The sequence below is a fragment of the Aythya ferina genome (assembly GCF_964211825.1).
Source record: "Aythya ferina genome assembly, chromosome: 7".
Taxonomy (NCBI): Eukaryota; Metazoa; Chordata; class Aves; order Anseriformes; family Anatidae; genus Aythya; species Aythya ferina.
The window spans coordinates 18,265,864-18,288,083 of NC_140302.1; the positions used below are offsets into that span (position 1 = coordinate 18,265,864).

Genomic DNA, 22,220 nt, shown 5'->3' on the forward strand with positions numbered 1-22,220 from the left:
GCGCTCCCTCACCACGCTGTCCATGTTCCCTGCATCCCTGCACGCAGCACAGGCATACCCACAGGACACGCACGGACACCAGGACATCTACCTGCCACCCTGTGGGGACCCTGTTCCTCCAGCACATAAAGCAGCTTAACACCTTGGTGGAGCTTTGGTTTACATCCTTCTCCCCCTCTCCATTTTGGCACAGTCCCGTTTGCTGGCACAGTCTCGGTGGCGCCCAACAAAGCCACCTGAGGCTGGTGGCACAGCCCTCCATCCCCTCCGCTCTGCGGCTCTCCAAAGGGGCCGCGCGGTCCCGAGCCAGGCTCTGCCTCCAGCCCCCACGGGACATGCCAGAGGGAGGAGGCCGTAAGGCCGCTGAGGCTCCCCTGGTGGTGCCCACAGCCACCAGCAGACCTGCCTGGAGCTCTCAGAGACTCTTGGGGCTCTCCTCCCACCTGCCAGAGAGGCTGAGAGGCAGGGAGGGGAAGGCAAACTCCCCGCGCTCTACACCTGATGGCAAGGGAAGGGGATGGGGGTGCTTATCTCAGGGAGCGGTTTGGCCATGCCAAGCATCAGCAACCCATGAGAAAAGAGGAGGGACAAAGGAAGGAGGGGAGGGAGTTTTGGGGAGAGGGTCACTGACTTTGGCTCAACTCTTCAGCTGGCTGATACGGGCATCCCTCAGCTCCGTGGTACAGCCGGCTGCGATGGCCGGGCTGCTTCCTACCGGCTCCTCCACCGGGGGAGGCAGGGACAAAGTAAAGCAGAGGAGAGGGCAGAGGGGTTAGAGAGAAGAACGAAAAGGGGAGGAGGGAAAGGGGAGGCCTTGCGTTACAAAGGCAGAGCTCCAGATCTTAAATACATCACGTAAAATACAGTGTGGAAGGGGGTTAAAACTCATTATCATTATCGTAAGCAAACTGGTAGCATTATTCAGTAGTTAGTAAACAGAACATTAAACCTTTGTCCAGCGTGTTCGGAGGGGTCAGGAAGGGAGAAAGGGAGAAAAAAGGAGGAAGGAGAGGTGTGGATGTGTGTGTGAAGGGGAGTAGGAACTCAGCCACTCTTGTGACTCCCATCTCCAGTCCGCATTTTCCGAGCCAGGATGACTTCCTTGGAGACCTTCTTGCGATCACTGGCCAGCCCCAGGAGGCACATGAAGTCGATGAAGGCTGTGGTTAAGTTGAAACGCCAGCCAAACTCACTGGTAGAATAGTCATAGGGGAAGGTGTGGTGGTAGTTGTGGAAGCCTTCTCCTGCAAAACAAGACCATGGAGAGGATGTTGCAGGGCTCTAAGGTTAGGGGTTAGGGCCCCTTTCACATGGCCCAAAGCACTACGTTCCTGGAACAGACTCTGGATTGACTCTAAATTGCTTTTTCCTCTCAGCCAAATTTCTTCTCCCTGTGATCTACCCCATCTCATTTGGGCATGGTCCAGCACTGGGAGAAGCCTGGGCTGGCCCAAAAGATGCAATGACAGCCATAGAGGAGCAATGGGGCTTTGGAGGAAAATGAGCATGTTGCAAGGAACCTAGAAAGGCTCTGGTTCACTGGGGGAATCCTAGTGCCTTTTCTTCTGCCACAATGAGAAACCTCTTAGTATAGGTTGAGCTACCAGCTAGACCTGCAGCAAGTCCATGACAAGCCGGGAGAGGCCAATCAATAATCCTACAGTACCAATAATCCTAATGCCAAAATCCAAAGGGCATTTCCAGATGGCAGTAATGCAGACAGACTTCTACCAAGCAGCCTACCCTAGACAGCTACTCTCTGCTCTGGAGAGTGTCAAGGCAGGCTTCAGTGCTCACACCTTCAGTGACACTGCCTGGACTCCTGTTCTAACCCCTGGCTCTCTGCAGTTCAAATTCTTGCCTACTAAAAATCCATGAGCAGATCTTTCAGTGGTGGTAATCAATGCAGACCCACTAATGTACAAGGATGCAAAACAGTTTAGGGTTTGGGAGAACAGATCAGGGCAAATGCTGACTCTAGGATATACTTTCCTAGGTTCCCAAAACTTCAGAAAACATACAAGATCTATCTCATCCCATCCTCAAGTACCCCAAAAATCACCAGCTGCCCTAAGAATATGTCCAAATATGTGCCTGCTGTCTTTCAATACAGTAAGTCTAAGAGAGATAAGCAGAGACTGCAGCACAAGTTTTTCAGTCTGGTAAACAGGGCGGGGAGACCTTGGAGCAGGGTAAATAAAATATTGCTATTGAGATAAGGAGGTGCTAAGTGTAACAGAGCCCTTTCCAGGCTGCAGAAAGGCTGGTGGAAGCTGATAACCCCACTGCCCTTATGTACTCACTGACCAGTTTGGGAAACACCCCCACATGCAAAAGCTTCAGGGCTGGAGGGGAAGATTGCAGAGGAAATGGGGACACCTGGATTCACAGAAATTCCCATAAACACCTGCAGCACCAATGAAATGAAAGACATGGACGCTGAACGTACCTAGGGCCCCCAGGCTGACCAGGGGGTTCTCCCGTGGGTTGATGTTCTGATCATATGGCCGGTTGCCAAACATGTGAGCAGCACTGTTCACTAGCCAAGTGGCATTGAGCCCTATGGTGTAGCGCAGGATGGCTGGAATGAAGAAGCTGATGATGATGGATTCGTCCCAGAAGTACCAGGGCACTACAGTGGGCAAGGTGAAGCACAGTAACACCACCGAGGGCTTGTAGTATCTGGAAAGGAAGGGACCAGGAGAAAATGGTTCAGTGACAGAGGTGGGGCTGATTCAGTCCTCCATTTGGATGATTCACACTTGCCTGATCTATACAGGGAAAATCAAGTGCAGAAATACCTCAGCCCTGAGCCCTGCATCTTTTACCCTGAATGCACAGAAGCCATTCCTGGAGACTTCAGATTCCCATCCCTGCAGACCTGGTGACAGGCTCGCCTCCTCTGGGGATGAGCCCCAGTACAGCCGCAGACAGCTGAGACATCCCACACAAGAGGCATGAGTGAACCAAGACTGTCTTTCCCAGTGACTGCCCCTCTCACATCCCTATTTTCAACTCCCCTTTCACCACACCATTTCCAGCACACTGATGGGAGAGAGGCAGAGGCATGACCTGGAAAGCATACCACAGCTCCTCCAAGGATGGCCTGGAGGCACCCGTGGGTGGGCTCTGGGCCAGCCAAAGCAGCAGCTGGGCTGGGGGCAAGCAGGTGTGAAGGTGCTTTGTGGTGGGAAACTCAGGCTGCTGCTGGTAAGGTACTACGGGAGAAAGGGGTGTAGGAGGGCTGGCAGCAACACCAGCTCCCAAATACTTCCTGCAGGAGACGCACGGCTGATTTCTCACAGAGCTCATCCCACAGCAAAGGCTCAGGCAGACCAAAGACTCACGCTTCTCTCATGACACCCTCAATCCCCTTCATGCTCCAAAGGTGCTTGTGCTCCCTGGCCCACCCCATCCCACCCCACACACCTCCGTGCTGGGGCTCCCCCCAGAACTCACTTCCGCTGGAACATCACCACTTTGTCAGCCTTTATGTCGCTCAGGTCCAGCTTCTGACCCTTCTCTATCACATCTGGGTGCTTGCGCACCAGCAGCCAGCCGATGTGGGAGAAGAAAAAGCCCCGCATGGCGTTGTGGGGGTCTGCGTCTGTCTCGGAGAACTTGTGGTGGACACGATGGTCCCGGACCCACTCGTAGATGTCATTCTGCAAGGCAAGGGGAGCAGAGACTTAGGGCCAGGGCTAGAGATGATCCCTTCAAACTAACAAAAGGGCCTAAAATGTTTAGACAACTAAATCCTGTTGACCTGAAATTGTATTGGCCATGCTATCTTTCTTTTTTTTGTTGTTTTGCTTATTTTTTTATTTTGTTTTCTTTGACTTTTAAAGCAGGCATTGGATCTTCTTTGCTCAACCATTTTACTTGTCTTCAGAATTAGTTTATGTGGTGGGTCTTCTTTTCTCTCTTTTATTATTATTCAAAGTGATTAACTTTAGGCTTTGGTTTGCATATTCTCCACAGCACCACAGGCTCTGATGGGTCCATTTGTTCCCCCACCCCTGCAATAGCCGGTCCCAATTGGGCAGTCAATGCCTCCTCCCTCACACACTCAGCACTTATTGGTCATATGTCCCTGTCCCTACACGCTGCCAGCTGGGATTGACCAACTTGCCCCTTCCCTCCATATCGACACTTTCCATGGGTCAACCTGCCTTACTTTTCCTGGGATTGCCAAATCTGTTTAATTTGGGGGGCCTTTTTTAGTTTTCTTGGAAATCAAATTATCTTAAAAGGCAGGTCTCACTTTAGAAATAGAATAAACACACAGTTTCAGTGACAATTACCAAAAATCATCGCTTTTGGCTCCTTTACCCATTCAGTTTAATCTGCAAGATCAATACAATTTGGAAAAGGTCAGTTTTCATCATTTGTATTAAGAAATGTTTGTTATGGCCAGTTTTAAGAATAGATTCCTGTATTTATTCCTTTACACCAAGATTTTGATGTGCTCAAAGCTGGCATTTTTTTTCACAGTAAACTAGGAAACAAGAAACAGATCCAAGCACACATCTTATTTCTTCTACTACACAACCAGCTCCTTAATCTCGTAAGTGCGTAGGACTTCTATGTACCTTGCCTTCTGCTGGAGGCAGCAGGCACAAATCTGGAAAGAGATCATGTACCCCAGCTGGAGCATGGTACCTCCATCACACCATGTACACAAGCATACCAAGAGGCTCAAGGCTGAAACATCAGAATCTTGACACAAACTTTAGCTTATACCTTTTCTGCAGATCTTAGCTTGTGGTGACCTCTAACTGCAACCTTGGCTTTCTCAGATCAGCATGCGAAGCCTATGAGAACCCTCCTTGCTTGAGTGTCCAGCTACAGGTTATAACTACAAGAGCTTTTACTGTGCTGCAGCTGCCTGGTCTTGCAGGTGAAGCAGCTGACTAGATGTACAAGTCTCAAATTCTCTGAAACCACAAGTCTCTGAACAGCCAACAGGCATTTTCTGGAGGACCTCAGATAATCTGTGGTCTTCTCTGGCCTTAAAAATTATCAGTCTGATCTTGGAGCTGCTGCCACTAACAGGAATGAGGTAAATTGAAAATAAACTCTGTGTTGAGCTCATTGAAAACTACAAAAAGAAAAATTCAGGAGGAATGGTAATGAATTTTCTGTAGAACTTTGGATTAGTTCCTACTGATGCTGAAATATCTGTCTGTCTCTCATCTTTGTCTATTCCTATCCTCTATAGCAATAACTCAGCAAATTCTTTCTCCCCTCTGCCCTATAACCCTGTGAAAGATGTTTTTTTTATGGGACTGGCCAATACAAAGCAACCCATCCTGTTCCCATGCTGAGTGCTGGGCCAGCAGCTGGAATCAACAGCTTGGTCCTTCCTCTTCCACATGGAAGACTCTGGTTTGGTACTAACAGAGAATAGGAGTGTGAATGGTGTTTTAGAATGTTTTCCGAAGCTGGAAAAAAACATTCCCACACTGTTGCGTTCACACGTCAATGAGATCATATCCTTTACAGCTACACAGTGAGCAAAGAGATAATGGCTTTAAAATAGGTGGTCTCACTCGGGCTTTACTCTTCTCCCCACACCTCGACTGAAAAATTATTTAAGGGCACGGCACTGGCACTTTTCTGTGCACTGTTTTCTAGCAGAAAGTACTGCACCCTGCTGCACTACCCAGTACTTCCTACACAGTAGCAAGCCTGTATGAAGTCATTTTGAGTACAGTTGGAAGATGGAGTGCATTAGAGCTGCATCACAGCAGCAAACAGGAGAGACTGCCACGCTTTTTATGTGCCAATCCAATTGGGGTTTTCTCTCTAACTTCTTCAGGGCCATCTCTGCTACTATTTACAGTCCCTAAGGACTTCCCAATTTGTTTGCTTTGTGGATGGTGAAGTGCTCCCATGAGTGGTTAAGCAATATCCTGAGAAGCTTATCAGCTGCCTGCAGTCACTTGGGCCACTCTGAATAGGCCCAACCCTTCTCTCCTTGAAACATCACTGCCCTGGGATGACTCTCTGGAAGCCAGTGGCATGACTTAATAACAGGGTTATTCCTAACCATCACTCTTCTGAACCAAAGAAGCATCCCCCTAAATGCATAACCTCAAGTTCTTGCTCTTTCTGCAGCAGCAAATTCCACAGACTGGCTCCCCAGGCTGTGCAGATGTGTCTCCCCTTGTCAGCAGTGCAACAAGGGGAAGGTGAGGCACCAAGAGAGTACTTAGCACTTCCACACCTCCTTTACTTCACAGATCCTCCCAGGGCAAGCACAGGGGACCGCACTTGACTGAAGGGTACATTCCTGCTTTGGAGAGGTTTCCTACCCCTGGCCTTGGTGAATAGTCCTTCTCCCACCTCATTAGCAAGGTTCATTTCACAGTCACCCTCTGAAGGGATAAGGTGAAGACAAGATGGACTCTGGCACTACAGTGTTAGATAGAAAAGGCAGGTTGTTTGCTAGATTCCTCTCTCCTACTACATCTTGCTATCTTAATCTTGAACCCTGTGTCCGAGACACAGATTCAGGGGAGCACTTCCTTCTGAGGACCAGCAGCAGCACATGGAGGAGATGCTTACCTGGAAGGCCACAGAGTTTGCAATAGTCAAGAAGATCCGCAGGGGCAGCGTGGCTTTGTAGGACCGATGGCTCCAGAGGCGGTGAGATCCAGCTGTTATCCCCAGAGCGCTCACCACGAAACACAGAACGGCTGGAGAAGAAATTAAAGTGTTGGAGCAGTTAGAGCAAGTAAGCCTGCAGCAAAGTTTCAGGCGGAAAAGCAGGCCTTCCCCCACAGCTATGTATGCAAGAGAAAAACCCACAGAAGGAACAAACTAAGACAGTTAAAAAAAAAAAAAAAAAAAAAAAAAAAAAGCACTGGCCAGAGAAAAGATCTAATCAACCATTCCATTGATGCTTCACCTTCACCCCAATCACAGACTTAAAACTGCCCACAGGTTCCCATTCCCAGGCTCTTTCTGATCCCTCTTCCTCAAGGCTGCTTCATGTATTCCCTTTCCACACAGGTCAGGAGGGGAATTTCTTGCCTCTCTGAGAGCTGGTGAAAAACCACATTCTTCTCCCTCCAGATCATGTGTTTCTCTCTCCTGCCTTCCTTGGGCTTCTGGAGATTAACTTGGGTTCCAGCATTTGGTCCTAAATGGAGAAATGATCTTAATAGGGTCATAGCAACAGTATGCTAGGAAGCTGGGGCTAATAAAGAAACTGGATCTGAAAAGTGACTCTCTAGGAAGGAAGGGTCAGGAGATTTGGCAGAAAGATGGAGGGCATTCAACAGCTGATTTGCACTCTAAGCTCAGGAATCGAGAGGGAAGGGTGCACATCTGTGCACGTGTCAATTGATCCACCTTCAGTCTGCTAGGGGAAGGGACATCTTCCCAGTTCCCGTAGGAGTAACTCTGTCCCTGGTTTAAATTTGCAGATTTCAGCCATTTGGCCTGCTGCAGAAGGCACTGCACATCTCAGGTCAGCACACCTCTGCCTCCTGTCTTCCAGGGCCTCTGCAGTCCCTCGGAAGTACAATCACTGGCCATAACTGACTTCCAGGGCATGAAAAGAGATGAAAAGGAAAGCAAATGCAGCAGGATCTGGCCTTTGCAGAAGATAATGGAGCTGAGCAAAGATCACAAAACTGGTCAGACCTGGAAGGAGAGAGGGAGGGATGCTGGAGCAGGGCATTCTTTTCAGGTCTACCTTCAGCCTCACTGACAAGAAAGTACTTATTCTGGACACCTTGAAGGCCTCCTCTAGCCTGGTGATGCTGACTCAAAACCATCTCATGATTAGTTTACTGTTGGTTTTAGATTTCAACTCATTTTAAATCAGTCACTATCTACACAAATTCATCCAGAAAGCAAACCTTGAGAATGCACCTAACATTTGACTCCAATCTGAAGAACCTCAGACACTGCAGTAACAACCTAACCCACTCCTGGATGGGTCAGACACATCCTAGTGGCAGTAGGAGTGTGACACACCACCATTCTCCCTTGGACATAGGCTGCTATACCCTGCAAACCATATTTCATGAGACCTCTGGGCAACTTTATACCTACTCTGCACACCTCAGCAGCTGAGGTAAATTTTGAAGAGTGACAAGAGGTTTATAGCAAAGCTGAGAGCAGTGTCTCTCAAACCTGTGCATACTTTGTGTGTATATACTCCATGAGAAACACCAAACAGGAAGTCAATGGAAAAAACAATGGCACCTTGCAACAGGTGTTGGATCAAGGATGTGGGAGGCAACTTTCTAGTGAAGGAGCCCAGCTCTCCACTGCGGGGTAAGTAAGTGAGAGTTAATGGTGCACTGAGGACAGAAATTGAACTATGCAATCTTTCATCATCTTTAATGGCACTAGAAAGTAAATGCCAGGTTAGGAGAATACAGGCCCTATTTTATAGCCCTGAGTTCAAGCTTCTCTTTCTAGTTAACCCTCACATGCTGACCAGGAATTTTTTGATTAAAAAAGGCCTCTGGGAAGATGGGTCTGGCTGAAGGCTGTGGTATTTCAGTTTTGCAAGAAGGAAGCTGTCCAGCATCTCTTTGACACAGGCATTTCTCAACATTTGCCTGTGGATATCTCCATCCCCCAGCAAAAACTGACGCCAACAATGAACACATATCAGTCAGCACAAGGAAACACAGAAGAGACATGGTGGGGACTGAGACAGACCCAGAAACGAGATAACCCAGTACTTTCTCTGGGTAATCTTAACTGAAAGACTTTGTTACAAATCTGGAAGAGTACCCGCAGCTTTCAGGTGCTCTGGCATGGAACAGTCAGAGCCTTCATCCAAAACCCACAAGCAGCAGCAGCTCATGCTGACTTCTTAGATGAGTCCCACAACTCTAAGCCTGTGCTGCCCTGCCTCTTGCCCCTCTACAATAGCTGCAGTTTGTCTAAGGAGCAGACATATCCTGTGGGAAGGGACCTGATTCTCAGGTTCTGCATACATGTCACTCAGCCCCACAGAAACCTGAACTCTACTTGGGGGCTTTTAGCTCCACCAGACATGTAGGTCATGACAGTGAGAATTGCTGCAAAAACAGGATCTGGAATCTGGAACAGAGAACCCTAATGATTCAGAGGGTTCATTCCCACAAACAGATAACCATGGCATAGCCAAGGAACGAGTATCTCACAGGGAATGAAGAAGTAAAGCTTCTCTAAGATCATTCACTAGGACAGGAATTGGAAAGAGAACAGAGAAGGCAAGATAATGTAGCCCAGGTTTTCATAGTAGCCCCATGATGTTGTCCCAAACTGAAGGACTTGGGCACTCCATCAGCTGAGGTTTCAACATCATGTTCTGTACCGTGACATGACTGTGGCTTTGAAGTGTCCAACATCCAAAACATTGTCACCTCACAGGTGATGTTGTCAATGACCCCTTCAACTGGAATACAAAGAGTTATGACCACTAGCAGTAATATGCACTTGGTGGTCCAAAAAATGAATCCAAAAACATTTCAGTTTCAGTCATGCCTATGTGACTCAATAGGCTTCACCTCTTTGTGGCCTCGATTCAGACCTCAAGTTATGATAGGAAGCCAGGAATGTGCTAAAGGCATTGTCACCTGCATTCAACACTGAGGATGTTTACTTGAAGAGGTGTCCCTGCTCCAACAAGTGTCCTTGGGCTTCTGCTCACTGGGAGGGAAAGCCACAGCTCAGGACTGTTTCCTCCTTGCCTCCCAGTCCTCGCTAGCCAGATTGTTCCTAAGGATAACGAGACAGCTGCTGCTCTCAGGAAAAAGATACAAAGAGCAAAGAAATGCATACAGGCTGCATAAGGGGAACAGTGTTTAGAAGGAGCAATAGGAGCTACTGTTGCTAAATTTTGACTTCCCTGTCTGGCAAAAATCAGAACTTCCCCTCCGTGCTAGTAAAGCCTGGAGAGGACACTAAGAGAGGTGTTACCAGTAGCGGCCTTGATGGGAAAGCAACAACAGACTTCTGTAAACATTTTGCTGGACACATTCCTGTGGCTAGTGCTCGCTGAGATTTTCAGGCTGCCAGTTACCTAAATTATCTAGCAAGACTCTCCTTGGTCCAAAGGTGATGCAGCAGTAACAAAAACCAGTATCAACCCATGTTTCTGTCACCACTGGTGCTGCAAGAAGTTATGGTATTGTCAGAGCACCAAGCCAGGAGGATCTGTCACTGTTTTATAAACACTGCTAGCCAGACCAATAGGGGTTTACACATATATTATCTCTCTGCTGCACCTGAGGGCCAGGAAGACACCCTACAAATCGTATTTTGTGTGAGGCCGAGAGCAGTGAAAGAAGAAGCTGTCAATCACCTTTGCATTCTGCCCTTCCAGGTTCAGTCTGGCAAATGACACAAAATCTGCTCGTGATCCCTGAAGAGAAAGAGAATGAGCCAGACTTTGTCAAGTGCAGTGGAGATGAGAGTAAATAAAGATGGGAGCTGGCTTTCTAGCCAGCTTAGAGAGCTCTCGATATGGTGAGCTTTCACCTGATCAACAACCCCAGCTCGTTCTGGGAAGCTCTGTACCAGAAAGAGATCAGGGGATACAATGCACACAGCAATGCAGAACAGCAAACAATGATGAAGGCAGGGCTGGAGAGCTTGAGAGACAAAGAGGAATTAGCACACAGAGAAATGAAAACAAAAGAGGACACAGTCACCAATATAACTGGTTTCAGAGGGACAGAAACATCAAGGAGACAGTGGCCTAGATGAAGAGGATATAAAGCAGGGAATTGCTCCTTATAAAAAATACAGTAGGTAGATCAGCTACCAGGCACTACAGCTGCCTGCAGCATCACAACAGAGAACATCTGGGGCCATGTTGGTTTTACATTGTATGTACACAGCCTAAGGAAGAAATGGTCTGAACAAACAAACAAAAACAAAACCAGCAGCTCCAAAACTACCACTGGGAGAGCTGCTCTGCCATGAACCCATAGCATATGGTCAGGAGCAAAATAAGTCCCTGCTGTTCTATCCTTGTGTGTTGAATGGGAACTGTAGTCCTCTTCTCACTAGCTCAAATGGGAACTGCAGTCCTCACTAACAGGGGGTGCTGGGAAGGTAACAGCAAGTCACTGAAAAGACAGTCACAGAGGCCTGTATGTCCCAAAGAAAGGAATCAGCTGAGAAAGCTGTGTGTGTGCTAAATGGTGGTCCTTTCCCAGAACAAGTGACCTAGGACAGGGAGCTCTCTTGTGCTACTGCAGCTCTGTTAACACAGGATGGATCTTCGGCCAGTGCAAGACAATGCAATTCCCCAAACTCCATTTCCTTCTCCCCATCCCAGGGCAATTGTCACTTCAGAAACCACTGAAGAATCATGCAGTGCCTCACAGTGGCCAGACAGCCACTGGCACTTCACATCAGATTTGGCTGAGGGAGGGGAGTGGGAGGGACGGGAGCCAGGAAAAAAAGCAAGGCAGATTCCCAAGAAGTGCCATGGGATGCCATGCAGATATCCCAAACTTGCACGTGATTGCAAGGACACTGCTTCAGAGATCATTTTTTTTTGGGGGGGGGGGGGGGGGGGCGTAAGACATCACTAATCTTCTGGATCAAGATGCTTGAGCCCACTTAAGTATCGCTGGGGAGCTCAAGAGAGAAGCGTTCGATGGATTTGGAAGTTACAGAACATTTCAGCAGAAATAAAACCAGTATGCCCATCTTACCCTCTGCCTCCTCCTTGCCCCATAGCCCTGAGGATATTTGGCTGGGGGTTGGATGACCCTGGCTGCCAGCACAGTGTGTAAGACAAGTCAGCAGCCCCTGCCTGAAGCTGTGAGCCCGGGAATGGGACTTCCCACCACACAGGCAGCCCAGAAACACTTTTCCAAGGCTGTGCTGAGGCTGAGTGTTTTGCCCAGCCTTGCCAGCCCCAGGGAAGAGCACAGCCCGTCCTTGGAGCCTGTCAAATTTTCACAAGGGAAAGGTCAGCAAAGTTTTCTTTCATAACGGCCCTGTGAAAGGCCACAGTGACTGTGTGGGAAGAGGGAACACTGCCTCTGTCCCCGCTGATGCTGTAGCCAGCATCTGGGTCCCGTGGCCTCCAGTGATGCCCATCCCCAGGCCCCTGTCTGTGAGATGTTCTGGTGGTTGGAGAGGAAACCACCAGCTCTCAGTCTGGCAGCCCAGAAAGCCATCTCCTTCCCGGCCCAGCTGCAATGCTCCTAGCTCACAGCTGTCAGGAGGACAGGCTTTGAGACCATGACTGTCCCAGGGTCCCATCCAGCAGGGACACCAAGGCAGAGCAAGAGACTCCAGGAGGACATCTCTGAGGCCTGTCACCACACCAGGCTTCAGCTCAGCACTTTGCAGGAACACCACTGAAACTAAAATCACTGCTGCCATGCCAGCAGGTCTCAAATGTGACTAGGGCTTTTTATTTCAGGATGCCCTGCTTCACAGAAAGGCCAGGGCTGGATGCAGTCTCTAGACCTCCCCATTGGGAAGAGTTTGGCTTATTGAACCCTCTGGGAGTCCACACAAAGCCTCATGGAAAGTGAGGCTCCCCAGCAGCTCGGGCCCTGGTCCCAGCTGCCATTCAAGCAGTCAAAGGAGAATTTTGGTTCCTGCCCAGGGCAAGGTCTCACAGAAAGGGGAGCTTCTCCTAGCTACCTTCTGCTTGGTTGTGCTTTCCATTGGAATTTGCTGCCTGGAGAGCCACTTATTTTTTGAAAGTTGTCAGCCTTAATTCTGGGATGATGGGGGCCAATCTGTGCTTTTATAAGAATGGTACAAGACTGGACTTCACACTTAATTCTTGACTTTTACCCTCAGTATAACTGTATTTTTTCCTCTTTCTCCTCACACACACATGGAATCTCTGCAGGCTTTATATCCTCCCTTGGTAAGGGCAGGAATGGGTCTTATTTGTGGCAGCAACCTCTCACCAAATTCCTTGTATCTTGCATTCCCAGACGCTCTCAAAAGTGCTCTCGCTAGTATCTTTCTTCCTAACTTTCTGGGACTGTCACAGTGCTCCATCAAACATTTTCTGTGCTTCACCTTGGTAGTGGCTGCATATTCAGGTATGAGCTACTTCCAAACCTAGCTGACCAGAATTGCTTCATGTCAAGATTTTTTTTCCACTCAGTGTCAGGAATATTCCTGAGAGGGCTGCATGTACCAGAAAACCAGGCCCCCACCTCTGCCAGCTCCCATTGTAAAAGCCAGTCAAGCAGAGGACCTCCATGAGACTGCAAGGATGCTGTAAAATAGGAGGAAGGATCTTTACCACATCTTGTCTAATGCCTATGCACCAAGTTTACCCTTTATGCAGCCAAGCAGTCCCCTGCCGAATTCTTCCCCCTCATGACCTTATAGAAGACACCAATATGCCTTCCCACAGCTTGCTATGAAGCTGTCTGAGCACCTCCTTCTAACAAAAGACCTCCAATTCTTTCTCCTCCCTGAGTCCGCAGGCCTGGAGGAAAAAAACATCACCACCCAACAACAATATTTGCAGATGTCAAGAAACAAGTGGAGGAATGTGCTTACCCCATGCCAAGGTCTGGATCTTTGCAGAAGGTATCAGTGTCAACCCGAATATGGCCCCTAGATGCAGCAGGCTCATGAGGATAATATTCCTCCAGACGTATCGCAAGGGAGGCTTGGGGCCCTCCTTCTCACGGTAGGTCTCATCAAAGATGTCATCTACCATGCCCCGGGCTGCTGCCAAGTCCTCATGACTGAGTAAGTCCTTCTCCATGACAGCATCCCCATTCTTGGTCACCCGGGAGGTGACAGTGCCGACGGTGGTGGTGCTGGAAGCGGAGGAGAACTCCTTGGAGAGGTGGCAATGGATGTGTTTGAGAAAGGAAAAAGGGGAAACAAAACAAGAAATCAGTGGTTACAAATGCAGGAAGCTGAAAGGTGGATGGGTAGGCTGGCAGTACCATGACTCGCAGCCTGCAGTTTCCCTGGCAGGTTCCATTTGTTCAGCTTAGCCCCTGGCACAAACAACAGCCACTCTAGCCCTACCAAGGGATGGCCTGCAAAATGGAGACAGCCTGTTCTTTCCTGGGGGAGGAGGTGAACAGCAGACACCATGCGGAAAGTAAAGAAAAAGTCTTGAAAGCCAGTCTTCTATCCACCAGTTGCTTTGGTGAGCTCTTTTGTAGGCTGCAAGGATTTTTATTTTCCTTCAGTTTTATTAGTGGGCGTTTTTAAGGTGGGTTTGCAGTCTGGGCATGTGCACAAGCAGACAACAATAAAGGAAACCTTGTGAATGAACAAAGAGGTGGGAGAGAAATATGATCTGAAATATGATTTTATTTTCAATTGTTGGGCTGCTCCTGCCCTCCCGTGTCTTTGTGTCACCCCACTAGGGATCACAAAGGAGCATTGGGAAGCATCCATGGAGGGTTTCTCTGGGGGGCTCTTCACATCCACGTGCCTCACCACCCGGGCTAGGATGCGGCAAGACCTGTGCATGGAGACCAGTCAGACCTGCAGCTCCTATTTCACAGCTGCCGTTGAGCTTCTTATCCCTCTCCCGTTTTTCCACCCACAGGCAAACTGAGGCAAGGGAAGGCAACCCCGTGAGCCAAGGCCACCAATGCAGGGATAAGAAGTTTTAAGGAGCAAGCTCGTTGGGTCTGGCTCCCGGCTCCCTCCTGTAACCATGACACAACATTCCCTCTCCACATGCTTGTTTGCCCTGGCGCAGTGACAGCCCGCCCGAGCAGGCACGCATGACGAAAGGCGCAGGCAGGACTGACCCTAATGAGACAGGTCACTGAACCCTGAATCACCGATTTCCATCTCCATCCTGACAGCCGCGTGTTTGCTGGCGCTTTCAGCCCTTCCTCGGGCCAGAGCCCAAGCACACGCCTGGGCTCGACCCCAGAGGTGCTGGGCATGTGGGACGTGGCTGGTAGGGGCATGCTGCCCCAGCCTGCCTCCTCCCTGAAGGCCACGGCCCTGCGCTGCCTGCTTCTTCGGGCAGCCGGGCTGAGAAGCCCCCCGGCAAGAGCAGGAGAGACAGGGTGGGGGGGGGGAGGCCGCGGCAAAGCCGGGAGCCTGCAGCCAGGGAGCTCCTTTCCAGACAGAAACCTTTCCCAAATCAAAAGCAGATTGAACCCCAGGCACTCGGGATTCGTGAAAGACCACCGCTCTGCCATGGCCTAGTTTCCTGAGGGAGGCATTAAAATCAGGCCAGGCAGCTTACGTGGCCACCCCAACTCCTCCCTTTCCCAAGGGTAGAAACTAGAGGGTTACAGACATACCTTCCTACAGGGAGGAGCTGGTAAAGCTGGGAGATTCCCCACATTTGGGAAGTAAAACAATTGCTACACGAGGAGCTCTCTAAGTTTTTCCTTCTGGAATCGAATTTATCCCAGTTAGAAAGGAAAAACCCTGGATACTACCAGGCATCCTGATGTTTCCAGTGAACTCAGGCACCGCTGAGCGTGGGACCAGCCACCTCGGCATCCCAGCTACGGGCCGTCCCTCCCTGCTTTTCTATTTAACGTCGGTTTGAGGGCGTGATATCTCCAGCTGCTGGAGAATTCAGCAATCGCCCCAAAAAGAGCCATGAGAAATGGCTTCTAATCCGGAGAGCATAAGTCCTGCCTATTCCAAAGTGTCAGATATTCTCGTCTGACGTTTTGGCAGGAAGGCACAGTTTTCTTCCTTGGCTGGGAGACAATCTACCAAAAAACCTAAGGCTTGTCTATGCAGGAAAAATTCCCAACAGAGAGCTGGTGGTATAATTAGAAGGGTAACGCTCCCCATATGGACATGCTGCTTCCAGAGTAAGAATGTGGGGTTGGAGATGCATTTTTTCTCCTCCGTGATAGCTTATGTCACTGTCAGAGTTACACGGGAGCAGAGGAGGAGGAGGGAGAGTGCAAAGGAAACAGCAGAGAGGAAAAAAAAATCATTCTTCCAGCATCGCAGTAGCCACATGAGGAATTTTACCAGCATGCCTTTGCTGCTAGAATTACCCTGATATAATTGAACTGGTCATTTCTCACATGTAAACTAACCTTAAATCAAAAGGGCTATAAAACAGCTGTGAAATACAGCTCTACCTTTACAGCCTTGATGAGGGGGGAAAGGGAGGGAGAAGTGGGCAGCTATTTAGCTGGAGACCAGGGAAACAAGGAGAGAAGAAAGGATTTTTATCCCCTTATGGCCACAGTAGCTCCAGCAGCTCCTACCAAGGAAAACGGGATGGGAATTGATCTGGGGTCTACAGACGAGAGGGGGAGGGAGCCAACTAAATCATTTTCATGAGCTCTCCCTCCTTTCTGAATGACTTGGCAGCTCTCATCTGCAGAACAGATGTGCTCCCCCATCTCCACGCCTCCCCACATACCCTACCCAGCATCAAACACTCAATAGGTGATCCTGGCAGCCAGCCAGCACTACAACCAGCTGCAGCTCAAAGGCTCCAGTGCTGGGTTCAGCCTAGGGGCCCCAGGGCACTGAATCTCAGGTCCACTATATTTAAATATGCCCAACGTGACCCAGGGACAGGATTCTTCCCAGCCTCTAGGATATGCCCCAAAGTACACGTCAAGACCAAGGAACGTGGTCCAAGCACACTGTCCTTGGCATCCATTTCGGGTGGTGAGAAGAATACAATTATTTACATCCCAACATCCCTGGAAGGTCACAGCACCTGCACAAAAGGATGGGGAGAGACCCTGTCTGCTGGCGACAGGCAAGGCAGCGGGGCTGTGGTTTACCTCCCACTCTTTGGCACAGGCAGAGGTGGAAAGGATGAGAACACAAGAGCAGGAGCATCAGGATCAGCCCCTGCTTCCCCTCGGGCAAACAGTGATAGCCAGGAGGCAAAATATAAAAATAATAATACAAAAAAAAAAAAATCTCTAGAGATCCAACAACTCTACATCTCTTCCTGTTGCCAGGTTGTTATTCAGCCTGTCTTATGCCAAAAATGGGCTGTCTCCCCATTGTATGTTTGCTTGGCTCTGGCACTGCAGACACAGTCATTCATTTCATCTGGGCAGCTGGCCACTTTCACCTTGCGTCTGTCCTAGAGACGCTCCCTGCTGCAACATTTGGCTTAAAAACGCTGTTAAGTAAAAGCCCTTTCTTTCAGAAAAATAAATAAAAATCACAGCCTGAGCACTACCACGACCTCACGCCACAACGGACCTTCCTCAACAGCCCCGACCAGCAGGCTTGGATCGTTGTTTTTAAAACAAGCCTGTATTTTCTGCCCACTTCATTTGAGGGTGCTCCCCATATCCTCGAGCCCCCTGCGAGGAGATAACCCCAGCGGCGGATGCCTCCGCTCCCCCCGCCACCTCCCCACGAGCCTCAGGCGCGCACCGATCGCCTTCGCCCGGCGATGGCCCCGCACATCGGCGCCCATCGGAGCGCGCACGGACACGCGTGGCTGCCCACGCCGGCAGCAGCAGCAGCGCAGGAAGGAGGCTGCGAGGAAGGAGGCCGGGGCGAGGCCGAGACAAAGCAGCGCAGCGAGGCGCGGGGCCGCCCGCAGCTCCGCGCTTACCTCCTCCTGCAGCAAGTGCGCAGGCATGGGGCAGGGCTCGGTTCCTCGGCGGCGGCGGTGCGCGGATGTCCCCGGCGGCTGCGGGACTCTTGCCTCCTGTCGGCCCCCTCGCCCGGCGAGCTGTGCGGCTGGGGAGGCGGGTGCGGAGCTATTTAAGCGGGGCCGGGCTCTCCACGCCCCGGCCTCCCGGTGACCCCCTGCCCGCGGCGGAGATGCGCGGGGTCAGCGCGGCGGGCGGCGAGGCGAGGCGCAGCGGGGGCCCGGCTCTCGGCGTGCCCGGCAGGGGAGGCGCGGCGGGGCGGGGCGGGGGGCGGGAGGAAGGATGCTGAGGAAGAGGAGGATGGCGAGGGCCAGGCAACTCGCATGATGCCTGGCTGCTTTTTTTTTTTTCTTGCTTTTTTTTTTTTTTTTTCCTTTTCTTTTTTTTTTTTTTTTTCATCCTCCCTCCCCCTCGCGAGCCGATTGGCTGCGGGAAATTTGGTGCCACCTCGGCTTGCCCTCGCCATTGGCTGCCCGCAATCTGCTGTTCGCTCCCCGCGGCGCGCACCCTGCGCGCCCGCTGCTGCACGGCTCCGCGCACGGCTCCGCGGGGAGCGCGCCCCGGCCCCGGCCTTACTCGGGGGATGCTGCGGGTCCCCCGGGGATCTCAGCGCCTGCAGCCGCCCCCCTTTGTGTCCCTTCCGCTGGTGCACCCGAGGGGCGCAGGGCTCCCCCGTCATCCCCGGCCGGCGGCAGGGTGCCGTGGGGAAAGGGGCTTCACCCCAGAACAGCTCCTCGGTGTAGGGATCTCTGCGGGGAGCATTATGTGTATATATATATAGTATGGTTTTTGCAGAGAAAAGCACATTCGCAAATGTGTGTCTGGATGGGCATGTATATTTGTATGGGTGTTTGTCCTGACATGCACAAAGAGTCGGAAAAACGTTGGCTGTAACCTTTAAGATGAATCCTGGCTATTTTCTGCCAAAAACAGTCCCTTCTGGTGGAGGGTGGAAAAAAAAAAAAAAAAAAAAAAGCGCTCAGTTTCTATCAGTTATTTTCCATAACAAGTTTCTCACCAGCCCCAGTAATACCAGTAAGAGGGAAACCCAGGCTCTTTCCCAGGGAGACCTTCCCCATTAAGTGAAGAGGAGGGCAATTCAGATAAAACCTTGGTGGCAGGGCTTGGAGGCAGCTCTCCCAACCCCACCAGCTGGACACCATGCCAGGCTCCCTGAGATGTTTAGCAGCAAGGCCTGGGGTGCTTTAGTGCCATTACCCCAGCCAGGACACGCTTCAGCTCCTTCCCCGAGTCATGGTGTGTCCCATGCTCAGTCACTTCCCACCCGTGGCACACGAGTCACACTGGAACAGAGATGTCAAAAGCCATACTGAAGTGTGCCCATATCCCCTGAGCCACGTCCTATGCAGGCAGCTATCCTGCGGCCATGGAACCGACCACACAAGGTGCAGACACAGCCACGTCCCTGCAGAGTCCATCCCCGGGCTGATCCTGCTCACACACAGTGGGGCTGATTCAGTGGCAGCTGTCAAAAGTGAGCTGCATTGTAATTACTGGGAGGGAAAAGTGACGCTGAAAAATAACAGTAGGCCAGTTGTTCTCCGTTCTAGAGGTGTCCGGCAAAGGGGAAAAATGTGTCTCTCCTTTTTCATTTCACTGTAATGAATGTAGAGGTCTGAGAGGGGTCTGTGGTTTAGTTTCACATTAGAAAATTGAGTCTTGCCTACCCTCAGACACAGGACCGAAAAAGAGAGCCCACATAAGAAGACACTCCTAGACAGTGAAAGCTGGCATGAGTCAGAAAGGGAATTGTAACCATGTCTTAAGACTCTCCCTTAAATGTTTGGTTAACAGTGCTGATGGTTACTGAACACTGGGGAGAAATGATGTTTTAGTTAAAGATTCTGCTTTCTATATGAGTGTTGGAAGAACCATAAACAGTGATAAAAACTACCCTAAGGAAATAAGACTCCTACTATCGTCAAGGGAAAGAAAACAACGAGAAGAACAATAAACAACAAAACAATGAGATAAATATAGAAGAAATGAAAAATAATAAGGTGGTGCTTGTTGATTAAAAAAGTATATATAACACCTCATGCCCCGTGGTGAAAATAATCTCAATGCCACGAAGCAAGGAGAGAACTGGAAATGCTGCTGGTTGATGAAAAGGAGGCTTCTGGGGATTCCAGGGTTGTGATTTAGCAGATACCCGGACCCACTGGGGCCTTTTCCTTTCCCACCAGTTCCGTTCTTCAGAAGCGGACCATGGCTAAGGGGAATTTAACAGGGAGAACAGACTTTGCCTCTAAAATCAGCTCTGTGCCTGCCTGCTCCCAGCCGGCAGGGCTAAGTTATCTGAGCAAACCACCAAAATTATCCTTGCCAGATGATCCCGGGAGGTGACCATCACATCCTTTTCTTGCCTCCCGATCCCGATGGCGAGGCTGGAGCACGGACACCTTGGGGGGCAGATTGCCCTCTCGTGCCGTGCCGAGCCGAACCGTGCCGAGCCGTGCCGGCCAGGCTCCCCCTGGCGGAGAGCTGCTGCCTGGAGGAGGGGGGGCGAGGACAGGGAGATGGGGCTGGGGGTCCAGCTGGGGGTGGAGGCCCCCCATCCCCTGCCCAGTGCATGTGCATCTCTGCCACACCGAGCTGCGAAGTGGCCACACGAGGCTCATTGATGGGACCTGTTGTGCTGGAGCAGCTCCGCTGCCTCCCTGGAGCGGGGTCTGGGGGCAGGAGGGTCTGGGTCAGGGAACTCCCATCCATCTACAGGCTGGTCTCTGCTGCAGGTTCTGCCTCAGCTCTGCTGCTCAAGGCTTGAGACAAAAGGGGTGATCAACGGGCAGCCCAGGTGGTAAAACAGACTTTTCTAGCACACGTGCAGCAATACTGCGTAAACCAGGCTTTTCCTGCACCAGTTTTGTATCTCTTCCCCCCTCCGAGGGAGAGCTGCCCAGCTGAGCCTTCAGTAGAAGCATGTCACTGGTGTTCACCAATGCTTCAGGAAAGATTCAGCTTTAGTCATTGTCCCCAGGAAACTGATTCAAATCTTCTGCATCTGGTGACTGCTGCCTAAGGTCATGGTCTTCTATAAACGCGTTGATGCAATGCCAGAGCTGGGGCACTGGGCAGTGAGGAGCAGCAGCTGTACCACGGGCAGCACAGACCCTGAACTTCAGCACAGACTTTCTTCAAAACTGTGTGGTGCTAACGTGAGGCTGCTTGCACCTTCCTGAGAAGTTCTCCCCATGGAGGCCCAGTCAAGGCATTGTACTAGGGAAAAGTTCTTGCAGAGTACTTTTTGTCAGCAGGTCTCAAAGTGGGTTGTCAAGGCTGGGGAAAGAGAAGCACAAACCATCAGCAGTGCCACCAGTCACAGTCTGTGAGCAGTGCCCTTATGAGAAAGTGATTGCATCTCTCTCATGGGATGCGCTATCCAACCTGATTTTCCTACCACAGTGCCACTGGCAGGATGCAGAAAAACATTTCGTCAAAACATTCTCCTTTCCCCTCAAAAAAATAAAAAATATATATAAATGTATTGCTTTTCCACACAGCAGTAAATTTTGCAAGAAGAATCTGTCTGGTGTTGACATCTTGGAAATTTTGGTGAATCTCCTCAGTTACCCCCTCCAAATGTGTTGAAAAATCCACACACAGCAAAACTTGCTGCAAGGGCTTTGCTTTATTTCATGTTGTTTGTTTATCTTCTTTTACAGCATTCCCTGCCCCCCACCCCCTTTTCTTTTCTTTTTTTTTTTTTTTCTTTTTTTTCTATTTCATCACTGGAAGTTGAAAAAAAAAAAAAAAGGAAGAGAATCAAAGAAAGAAAGAACAAGCTGAAAACTGGGGAAGAGTTGACCCATACCCCTTCTCCTCTGCCAAAAATAAAGGTTTGCAAAAATTATCCCAGGACTATTTTCTGCATCTCTTGCATTGTTTTCCTGAAGAAGTGTGAAGCAAGCTTAGGAGCTTTTTTTTTTTTTTTCTTTTTTTTTTCTAGGGATAGGAGAATTATGCCAGGGCCTTTAATCCAAGGAGAAGTGCAGGGGTTGTTTATTGTCATTTCATCAGTTCTGCTTTCTTCCTTCTCCCTCCCCTCATACAGAATCTGCCCTTCAAAGGCATTGAGCCTTCCATGCAGAATGGATGGATACCAGTGTGGTTCACTACCGGCTGCCAGCAGTTTCATGGGTTAATTGTTCCCCAGGTATTGACAGGGGTGCGCAGTTATGTGTTGCTGGAAATGAGGTAATGGCCCCCAGCTACAGAATGAGTTGGGACAAGAGTCCAGTGTGAACACCTGTGTGAGGATAAGGTGGTGGCAGCAGCTGGTCTGCCAGGATTGTCAGCTCCAAGAGCTCAGAACCAGGAATCAGACCCAGCTCGTTGGGTTGCCATCCTGGTTTAATGTTGCTCTCTCCCCATGTGCTCCCTTTTGGAATCTGGTGTCCCTGGCTTGTATTTACACATACCTACTCTTCCTTGGCCAGGAGAGGTGGCAAATGGCCTTCTTCTTTGAAATGGAAAGCTAAGACTGTGTATTCACCTGGCTCCAGAAACAGGGAATTGAGGAGTCTAATATCACGGCATTCCTCAAAAGTGAGATTTATGTTTACATGGGCTGGCATCACCTCACTTGCTTGCTTTCTGTCAAGTTTGCCCTCTCCTTAAAACACCATCTGCTGCTCCATAAACTCAGTGGATCCCACA

The 22,220-nt window shown here is 50.1% G+C and overlaps 1 protein-coding gene across 1 annotated transcript; it reads right to left on the bottom strand.

Moving 5' to 3' along the window:
- Positions 1 to 868: 868 nt before the first annotated feature.
- On the bottom strand, positions 869 to 17,705 carry SCD (stearoyl-CoA desaturase). Its single transcript, XM_084526564.1, has 6 exons — positions 17,501 to 17,705; positions 13,510 to 13,795; positions 6,571 to 6,701; positions 3,460 to 3,665; positions 2,450 to 2,682; positions 869 to 1,244 (listed from the first exon to the last, which is right to left on the bottom strand). Exons 1-6 carry the CDS (start codon positions 17,525 to 17,527, stop codon positions 1,045 to 1,047), a joined length of 1,083 nt encoding a protein of 360 aa, XP_084382690.1. The 5' UTR covers positions 17,528 to 17,705; the 3' UTR covers positions 869 to 1,044.
- Between the last annotated feature and the right edge of the window lie 4,515 nt (positions 17,706 to 22,220).